This window comes from Sus scrofa, chromosome 1 (assembly GCF_054392235.1).
Source record: "Sus scrofa isolate SSC_HxYL_T2T_F1_AM1 chromosome 1, Sscrofa_HxYL_maternal_Yorkshire_Landrace_v2.0, whole genome shotgun sequence".
Taxonomy (NCBI): domain Eukaryota; kingdom Metazoa; phylum Chordata; class Mammalia; order Artiodactyla; family Suidae; genus Sus; species Sus scrofa.
This window is the reverse complement of record NC_139383.1, coordinates 40,196,091-40,206,946: the sequence shown is the minus strand read 5'-3', so window position 1 is coordinate 40,206,946 and position 10,856 is coordinate 40,196,091. Positions and strand designations below refer to the sequence as shown.

The following is a 10,856-nucleotide window of genomic DNA, read 5'->3' as shown; positions in this document are numbered from 1 at the left end:
ATCTATTCTATGTTGAATTTCATATAAACTGTAATTGTTACCTCTAACTTGTTAGTAAATTCTTTTTTTTAAGGCCACACCCATGGTATATGGAAATTCCCAGGCCAGGAATTGAATCCAAGCTGGCAGTGACCGGAGCAGAAGCAGTCATACTCTTTGCCCACTGCCCTGCGATGGAAACTCAGTTTGTAAACTCTTATACTTACATTCTGACTTTTGCAAAAAAAAAATTTCTGTACATTTATTTTGTACAATTTTTTTGTACAATTCTTTATATATTCAAAGTATTTTCACACCTACTATATTATTAATGTTATCTCACAGGGGTGAAAGAGTTTTACTCCTAATAAAGAGATGGTAAATATTGGCACAGACAGATTAAGGGATTTCTCTAAATTACATACTACCAGTAAAATCTAATATCCATTAATGTTTCCTAAATCAGATATGCTGACTCCTTCTGTAATATTTTCTCCACTATACCAAATCTGTAAAGGACATAACACAAAAAGGACAATTATTTTAAGAATATACCTGTAAATTATCTAACGGAACAGTTATTTTGATTGAGACGCTTTCTTTTTATGCTGACCACATAGTGAGCATTCTGTGTCTGTCAAATTAAACAGCATGCAAGGTGCCTATTACAATTCTTGATTCACTGTAGTATGTGTTCAGTAAAGAGTGAGTTATTAAATTCCTCTTTTTGATAAACGCATTCTAAAGGAACAATTTTTTCCCAATGAAAATTAAAAGACAAGGTTCATTATTTTCAAGACCGTTTCAACTTCGGGCCTAGCAAATCACGCTTAAAAGCTGTTTTTCCCGCATGTGAATTATTACTCTCCTTCCCCCTGCCTGACCGAGGCAACCACACTTTGCCTACCAAACTTATGACTCAAAGGCCCCTGAGGACTTTTTGTAGCCTTCCAGCCAAAACCCAAGCACCCAAAGCCGCTTCCACGTGAAACAACCAAACACACTCCCCTGCCCCTAAGGTCAGCTACAGCGAGAGCTTCTGTATAAAAGGCGAATGAAAAGGCAGCGCCCCCCTTTTAATCCCACCCCTCCACGTCTGCAGTATCCAATCACTTTTCTTTGTCGTGAGTTCAGCGCCTGGGATTGGCTGCGAACGGAACCGGCGCGGGACCAGTGCGCACAGGCCGAGCGGGGAGACTTGTCCATCACGTGCGGCCGCCCGGCCACCCCGCCTCACTGCACGCCTGGCGGGGCCGGGGGGGCGGGGCCCGGGAGCTGCTGCGCCTGCGTTGTGGGCGTTCTCGGGGAGCAGCTGCCGCCGCCGCCACCGCCGCCGCCGCCGACGCCGTCGCTACCGCCGCGTTCGGGTGTAGAATTTGGAATCCCTGCTCCTCGTTAACAATGAAGCAGAGTTCGAACGTGCCAGCTTTCCTCAGCAAGCTGTGGACGCTTGTGGAGGAAACCCACACCAACGAGTTCATCACCTGGAGTCAGGTAAGGGTGAGGGCACGGCGGCCTCCGAACCCCCTGACTAACCTCCTCTCTCGCTCGCTCCAGCGGGGTTGTCTCTCGCGGCCTGCGGCTCGACTCCCTCTGCGAGGCCCGCGGCGCGGGGGATGGCGGGGTGGCGCGGGCCTCGGCGTGCGGCCTCGCGGGGGACCCCGGTATTGTTCGCTCGGGTAGCCGCCGGGGTCCGGACCGGCGCCGCTGGCTCAGGCCGCGGTGGGGGAGGGGCGGCCCGCGCGGGGCGCCGCTGCCCGGGAGACCCCGTAACGGTCCGGCCAGGCGGCGTTCGGAACCCGGCCTGCTGAACGCGGGCGGCCGATGAGACGCGGGGGCCACGTTACTGCACACTCATCCTCCGTCCTCCCGCCCGGCTCGCGGGCTGTAGCTCAATGAGGGCACCGGCAGCTCTGCCCGAGATCTTCACCGCGGGGTTTTTCTGAGGCGGTCGTTACCACCGCGACCTGATTCTTGCCCCCAAAACAGACACTCAGCGCGCCTCGCGCATCGGCTCTTTAGGACAGCAGTCAGAGAAGGAGGCAATTGTGTAAACGCAGGTTCCTGCTTATCAGGAGGTTTAAAAATATTATATAGAAAATGGTACATTATTCACGGGAGATCCCGAGCCATTGATATAAGCGCATTTTTAGGATTATTTTAATAAAAGTGTCCACAGACAGGTGTTCAGTAACAGAGTGAAGAGCTAAATTTCACCGGACGGTTGCCAGCAGTGTGGTGTATAGATGCCGTGATCATTGGTTAGATCCTAATTGTGCCACAAAACAAGGATGACCTTAATCAAGATCCCTGTCTTGTCTGGCCCAAGTGTCATCCTCCGTAAGATGAACGGGTTGCTTAGGTGATCCAAGACCCCCTTTAGTTCCAAATGCTAAGATTCTAATTAGAGTGATTATTACATAAACTGCGCTTACGTTAGAATACACTCTTAAGCTCTTGGAATCATTTTGTGAAGGGGAGCGGAGTTTTCTTACTGTAGATCATCTGTTTGGGATGTTATCTTGTTTAGAGGTCTGGAAAAAAGTGAAAACTACCTGCACAATGCCTAGCACCTGTTAAGTGCTGAGTAAATGTTTCCTTTTCTTCTCCCTTTCTTTTCGGTTCCTTTCCTATTATAGGAACCTTAAGTTTTATTACTTAACTTTTATGGTAATAGGGAGCACTATATTGAGTATGTGAAGTTTTGACTACTATAACAGCATATTCTGCCTTATATTGCTGTCAGTTTTTAATTTTCTTTATCTCCCTCTAGGACTCAGTTTTCTTGAAGGTCAGTATCATCGATTGAATGTTGTTTGTTAAACATTCGATGAGTTCTGTAAAGTTGTACTAAGAATGGTGAAAATAAGGAATCCAGTCACCAGTATACACTTAAAAATAAAAAATGTCTCATGCTCTTCATCAGTCATAAGGATTAAAAGTTGACAAGAATGGATCAGCACAGATTGCTATTACTCAGCAGAGTTAGGGTTTGGACTAAGAGTCTCCCCACTCCCAAGCTGACTTTTATCATACCTATCTTGTTTTTATTGCCTAGGAATGGTCCCTAAATATATTTGTAATTGGTTTTAATTAAGGGATATTTTGTCAGTGGCAGGTCTAATAAGATCTGATAGCCAAAATATTTTTAAAATATTCTTCTTTAATGGGCAATATCAAATGTGGAGAGTTTCATACTAATCCATAAGTGCATCACTTTATGAATTCTAACTGAAATAAGCCACTTAAAATCACTCTTACTTTTCCCATTTTTTAAGTCTAAACTTATGTTTTAGCTATTTATTTTGTAAAACATAATAGGACAATTAAAGTATAAATTCAATGAAGGCAGGGAATGTATTTGTGCCAAGGGACCCAGTAGGTACTTAATAAATGTTTGATGAAGCAGTGAAATTCTTGGAATAAGTAATGGAAATGAGGAATGATAAAGTTAGAATTAGGCTTGAAAATCTCCAAGATCATCTGGTTTGGTCTTAGCCTTATGTGGATGAGGATTTGAGGCTTAGACAGGTTAGATTATTTATCTATAATTACAAAGCTGTCCATTATTGGAGATGGGACTCTAACATAGATTTCTGACCTCTCAAATTATTTTTCCACCAATAGCAGTACACTTAATACAGGTTATCACAGTATTTAGTTTTATACCAAAATGTTTCCCCTCCACAAGTCAGTGGACAATTCTGGATTAATTTTGTCTAGGGCTAAGCTTAGTTGTGTAGGGAAACTGTTTTACTCTCCCACAGATTTTTCCAAAAACAGGGTTAACAATGAAAGGTAAAACTTTAGTTGAACAATGATGTTAGATGGAAAAACCAAAATAATTTACTCTCATCTCTTTTAAGATGCTACTTACGGTTGTTTCTGGTTTCTTTCATACTTGTTTTGCTGGACTTCTGTTGAGGTAATTTAGCATTTATACTATCTGAGTGAAAATCATATTAAGACCTTTAAGAAGTAGCAGATGTTTTGGAAACCAGGCAGTCTTTTATGCAATTATTTTCACTTATGAAAAATAATTTATTTCTCTAGCTTTAATATAAGGAAAGGGGAGAAAAGTCTTACCAACTGCAATTTGAAAAGCTTAGTTTAATATTCCTGAAGAATTATATTTGTAATAGGACAAAAATGAAACAGTACCCCTATCCACATCATTGATTACAGAATTATAATCTTCTGAACAATCAAAATTATACTGTTATGGACTTTTGTGTATGTGTGGGTGTGTTTTTAGGGCTGCACCCGCGGCATATGGAAATTCCCAGGCTAGGGGTCGAATGTCAGAGCTACAGCTGCCGGCCTGTGCCACAGCAACACAGGATCCAGGCCACGTCTGTGACCTGCACCACAGCTCATGGCAAATCCACTGAGCAAGGCCAGGGATGGAACCCGCATCCTCATGGATACTATGGATTCGTTTCCACTTTGCCACAAAGGGAACTCCCTGTTACAGACTTAAATAATAAAAATCTCTTTATATTGAGAGATTTTAAACCTATTGTACATCCCTTAAATTTCCACCATTGATGTTTCTTTTTCTTTTCTTTTTGTTTTTACATGCCCTATTACTTCAAAATTTTGTATAGCTATTTTGACTCTGGTAGGCAGTCTATTATCAGAATCAAGGACAGAGTACTGTCAGACTACCTGAACCTGTTTTAAATGTAACAGAGTCCTAAACAGAGGGCACAGGTTTAGCTTGGAAGCAACTGGGGAAACTTGATATTCAGGGACAAGAGGTTGTGGAAGTTGAATGGAAGTTCTCACCATTGATAGTGAGGAACAGACTTTACCATTACTGGTATATGATAATTAGTGTATATTGAAATCAAGCAATATGAAAAAAGGAAAGTCTTTGTTTTGCCATTGTTACTATCTTTGTCCCAGTTCTTCAGGTTGCTTCACAAAACCAAGAAGTGATTTCCACTAAGGACCTCATACCTGTCTGTTCCATCTTTTGGGGTCCTATGGCAATCTCAGCTTCCCTGTCTGTCTCAAATCAGCAGAGGCAAATCAGGAAATAGAGAAAGGGGGTAAAACCAGAATTTGTCCAGTGTTTTCTAGCTGTTTTGGATGAATTTGAACAGTAGATCCTTAGACTTCCTACTGTTATGATATTGTTTTGAGGTTTCCAACAACCATTGCTTTATTACAGTATTCTCAAGTGAAAATAACAAAGGCCATAAATGTGGTGGCAGAGTAGGGGTAAAATCCACTTTAGATGGGCCTACAGAAAAGATGATCGATTCGTTGACAGGTACTTTTTACTTGTATACATAAGAGAGAATAAGCTAGAGACTCAGAAGGAATGGTTGGTAAACATTAAGAAATTATAGACTGGTTGTTTAAAAAAGTGTTAGAGATTTCTGTTTTGGAAAGTGTTTTTAAGTAATGAGCCTGAAGTATTATATTATTATTGAGTATTTTGGACATATTTAACCAAGAATGCAAATTTGAGCAGAAACAACTGTTACTACTCTTTGGAAGTTTGCCAGTATTTATGAGTAAGGCCTAAAGAAAAGCTATCATCCTTCCCATCCTACTGAGTAGTAGTGGCTTTTTTGTCCCTTAAAAAATGTAAAGGGAGTGTTCTATGTTATGTTGTTTAAGCTTCACAGGTTTAAACAACAGTAAGGTGGAATATTTGCTCTCAAAGAGATTATTTTTAAATTTTGGAGTAGAAACTGAAGGAATACCATAAGCAGAGACACAGAATGATGTGAATGAATGAGTTAGGGTTGTTTGTGTTTGAGAGAGCAAATATAAACAAGAGGCATAAATCTCTTCATTTAATATAATCCAAGAATTGAAATTCTAAAAATATAGTATGGTTCACTGTGACTAAAGAGTCATCTATTTAGTAACTCACAAATGCTTGTTGTGACTCTTGTTAAGACCAGACAGTGTGCTAGATAATAGGAATTCATTCAGGAGTGAACAAAATAGCTGCCTTCATAGACCTTACATTTTAGTGAAAGATATTGGTAATTAAAAAGTCAGCAAACACAAATGATATAATTTCAGTTAGTGAAAAGTACCATAAAGAAAATAAAGCAGGATAGAGAGAGTGTCAGTTAAGAGTCCAATTAGGAGGCAGAAATCACAGTATTTTGAACAGAGAAAGTTTAATAGAATTATTAACTATATCAGGAGAATTGGAGTAAAGAAAACTCTAAAGAATGTAAGATGCATTCATCACTAATAGGTCTGAGGTAGAGTGCTCGAGTAAGAGCCCTTTCTCCCAAGTCTAAGACTTGTTGGAAAGAGAATGACCATATCTTATTGAATGGCCGAGAAGTCACTGATGCCACACTAGTGGGACCTAGTGGAAATCTGTCCTTCAGAACTTGCTGAAACTATGCCTTCTATGGCAGGGGTTGGCAGATTTTATGACCCATGGGCCAGTCATCTGTTTTATAAATAAATTTTATTAGGAATATAGCCACACTTAGTATATTTATGTATTATCTATAGTTGTTGTCTTGCTAGAAGGGCAGAGTATGACCTTATGACCTGCAAGCCTAAAATATTTACTGTCTTGCCTTTTAAGAACATATTGATCAGCCTATGCTCTAGAGTACCCTAGAAAGGTGTTCATGGGAGATGTTAGGCAGATGCTCCAATTTGAAACATCCCAAGGGAGAGGGAGTGTTGGGGGAAGCTGCTGGCCTTAAAGTGCTGCTGCCTCCCATGCACTGCAAGAGCTGGGTACTGGAGAACCTGCCTGCCCAGCAGGAATGTGCCAAGGAGACACTGGAACCAGGAAGGTAATATCTCTAGTATCTTCTGTGACAAAGCTTAACATCATGCTAGAAAAAAGATATTTAAGGCTTAGCTCCATATTTGCAGAGTAGACACTGAAGAATGAATTTGGAGCAGTAGATTGATAAGTAGCATGTAAAATGACTGGAATTTGTTGCTATTTTAAGAGTGATGAGGAAAGCCTCTTTGAGGAGGTGATGTATGAGCAGAGATCTGAATGATTAGAATGGATGGGCCAGACAAAGGGGAATGGCAAATGTAAAGGCCTTGAGCTTGGCATGTTCTTGGGATTGCAGAAGGCTCATGTGGTTAGATTATCTTTAGATAACATGAGCGTGAGGTCAGAGAGGTAGGTAGGAGCAGATGGTGCAGGGCCTTGGGCCATGGGAAGGAGATTGTAAATGAGGGATCTAGTTAGAAGACTATCATAGTTTTCTATGATGGTATTGAAAATAGTGTGGTTTAGGCTAGGGTAGTAGCAGTGGAGGTGATGAGAAGCAGTCAGTTATGATAACTACTTTGAAGGCAGAGCTGCATTAGTAGTACATTGGCTGGAGTTGGAGGAAGGACAGAAAAGAATTAGAATGACTCATAGATTTGGATGATGGTACCATTTACTGAGATGGGGAAAATTCAGAGAAATGCAGGTGGGATTCTGTTTGGTCATATTAACTTTGAGGTTCAAATGGATCACTAGTATTATTTGAAAATCATTTTGTTTTTCTTACATTTCATTGACCACACTTGGTCAAATGGCCATACCTTATTTCAGAGGAGGTGAAGAAGTACAGTGCTGGGAAAAAGGAGAGCATGAATGACTTCATACCAAGACTTTCAAGTGACCACGTTAAATACGATGCTTAGGTAATGTAAGTTTCTGGCGTTCAAGGTGGAGTTTGGAGCTTGCGAGTGGTAAAGCCATGGGACTGGATAAGATCATCTAGGGAGACAAATGAAGATAGAAGGACCTGAAAGATAAAGTACTTCAATATTTAGGGAATATGAGGACAAGAAATAGTCAGCAGAGGAGATTGTGATGGAACATTGAGAAGGGAAAAACGAGAGTAGAAGAAACTGGTTCAAGGAGATGATTAACCATGTTAAATCTTGTTGTGCATATTCCTATATACCTCTTGTGGTGTATATAAGCAAAAATTTCTCTAATTTCTCTACCTACATTGAAGGGTGAAATTCTAGAAAATAGGTATGAAATGTGCAGCCTCAATATCAAATTATTTTCTGAGGAAATCAAACAAGTCTGTACTCCTGTTAGGTATGCATGAGATTTTTCTAATAGTCCATATCTTCACAACTTGTTATTCTCATTCTTACTAATTTTTACCCATCTGGTAGATATAAAATGTTATCTCAGTGAGGTCTTGATTTATATTTCCCTGACAAGTGATATGTTCAAGCACTTTTCATATATATTGGCCATTTGTTTCCTATTCTATGAAATGTTTGACCATTTTCCTATTTGATGGTTTACCTTTTTATTATTTGTAGGAATTCTTTGTATATTCTCTGTATTGGGGGGATATATGTGTAGTGTATGCCTTCTCCTATTTGTGGCTTGTCTTTTTTACTTTCTTTTGATGAGTATAAGTTCTTAATTTTAGTATAATTTATCACCCTTTTTTGTGGTTCATGTTTTTTGTTTCTTCAGAGTTTTTTTGCTTACCCACTCCAAGGAAAAAAAAAACTTTTCCATCTTTCTTCTGAAAGTTTTAGAGGTTTGCAGTTTATATCTAAATCTAGCTCACGTGGAATTGATTTGTGTGTGTGTGTGGTATAAGGGATCCAATTTTTCAGTTATTTCCAGTTATTTTCCATATAGATATTTAGTTGTTTTAGCTCCTTTATTGAATAGTTTCTTCCTCTACTGATTTGTGTTGCTACCTCTCTCTTTCGGCAAAATTATAGATAGCTACTGTGATTTTGTGTTTAGGTTCTCTGTTCTGCTCCATTGGATGTTACCCCCTTTTTTTTCCCCACATATCACATGTTTTAATTACTGTAGCTCTATAAAAAGTCTTGCTTTTGGGAAGGCAGGCTGTTCCTCAGGAGTGTCTTGACTACGATTTGTCTTTGCTCTTCCATATATGTTTTAAAATCAAGTTCCATTAAAAAAGAAAGCAGCGGGAGTTCCCATTGTGGCTCAGCGGATTAAGAATCCGACATAGTGTCTTTGAGGATTTGGGTTCAACCCTAGCCTTGCTCATTGGGTTAAGGATCTGGCCTTGCCACAGGCTATGGCATAGGTCACAGATGTGGCTTGAATCTGGTGTTAATATGGCTGTGATATAGGCTCTGATTCAACTCCTAGCCTGGGAGCTTCTGTATGCTGCAGATGCAGACCTAGAAAAAAAAAGAAAACAAAACACCTCTTGGGGTTTTTTGTTTGTTTGTTTGTTTGTTTAAATTGGAATTGTATTGAAACTGTAAATCAGATTAGAAAAAAAAATCCTTATGATGTTGAGTGTTCCTTGTGATATTGAGTGTTCCTATGAACAAGGCATATTTGTAAATTCATTTTGTTTAATAAAGTTTTATATTTTTGCAATTAGATTTTGCTCATCTTTGTTAGATTTTATAGATATTTTAAGTGATATCCTTTAATGAAAAATAAATAGAGCTGTTGCTGGTAATTAGAAATGCAAGTAAGATTTATATATTGATAATAAACTAGTGAGATAATCATTTTACTGATTTGGATTCTCTAAGTGTACATCCATAAGTGTCTGGATAAAACAGTTTTTGTTCTTTCAGAACCTCATACCTTCATTTTGTTTCCTTTTTTGCGCTGGCTAAGACCTCAGGGTGTCAAATAGAAGCAGCCATTATGGAATCTCTTTCTCTTATTTTTAAAAGGAATGTTTCAAATATTTCCCCTTTAAGTTACTAGCTGTTAAAATTGAGAGTCTTTAATTTGCCTTTTTGTTACTGGTGTGGGAATTAATAGGATAACTTAAAGGGAACAGGGCATGCCAGGATGGAGAATACAGGAAAAAGTTGACTTTGAGAGAGTAGGAAGATGGGCTTGAAATAGACAATAGGTTGAGAACATAGTGAGTTAAAGGACATAGAGTAAAAATGATTGAAAATTCAGGTGGTAAATTTGAGATGGTCAGGGGCAGAGGCATAGATGTGATAATCATCGTACATAATAAAGTCAGTAATTAGATACATTAGATTGCCTAAGGAAAGCGTGTAAAAGGAATCATGATCAAGGATAGAAATCTAAAAAACACACTGCCTCTTGATAGATGGAAGACAATTGAAAAAAAAAATATGAGGAGACCCAATAATGTATGGTTTCAACACCATAAAAGGAGAACATTTAAGGAGGGAACTGTCAGTAGCCAAATGAAATGCCACAGAGAGGTGTAGGAAGATGAGGACTGAAAAGAGGGCATTGAACATTTGACATTCTAGAAAAAAAAGTTTCATAGAATGAGAAAACTAAAGCCAGTTTTTAGAGTAAGTGGATGGTCTGAATTGGAGAAAGGGGCTTTACAATATTTTTTGTTAAATTTTACAGTGAACAGAAGATACATGGGGTGGGTAGATTGAGAGGAATTAAGGTAGAGGGAAAGCCCTTTTAAGAGAAAAAGATGTATGCATTTTTAAATTTTAGTATCTATTACCTAACAACTGACACTAGTTATTGTCCAATTTTTAAAATTTTGTCAATCTAATTAGTGAAAATCATTTGTTTTGCTGTATATTCTGTTGTGAATGAGACCCAACCTTTTTCTGAATTTCACATTGGGTTTTTCATCTTAATGGTTTGTTAGAAAAATTTTAATTAGTGAATGCAGTTAATTTTCTGTCATAAATATTAGAAATAATTTTTATGTTAATAATCTTTAAACGTCATTGACTTTTTAAATAGCTGTATTATCAGTGAAGTTTAAGTCCAGAAACAAGTAATAGAAATCCAAATGCCAGTGGCTTAAACAAAATGGAGATATATTTTTCTCTTACATCTGAAGATACTGAGTCATCTCTTTTCAGCCATACTTAGTTCCTCTGTTTCAGTGATTGATGGAGATCTAGCCATTGGCTTCAAATTCCAAGCAGAAATACGGAAT

General features: G+C 38.9%; 1 protein-coding gene across 2 annotated transcripts in view; it reads left to right on the top strand.

Annotated features, from left to right (window-relative positions):
* The first annotated feature begins 1,284 nt into the window (after positions 1-1,284).
* HSF2 (heat shock transcription factor 2) overlaps positions 1,285-10,856 on the top strand; it is a 33,003-nt gene continuing 23,431 nt past the window's right edge. For both annotated transcript variants that reach the window (XM_005659228.4, XM_005659227.4), the window contains exon 1: positions 1,285-1,473. In XM_005659228.4, coding sequence (XP_005659285.1) covers positions 1,381-1,473 — 93 coding nt within the window. In that variant the 5' untranslated portion in view covers positions 1,285-1,380. The remainder of the gene's footprint in view (positions 1,474-10,856) is intronic.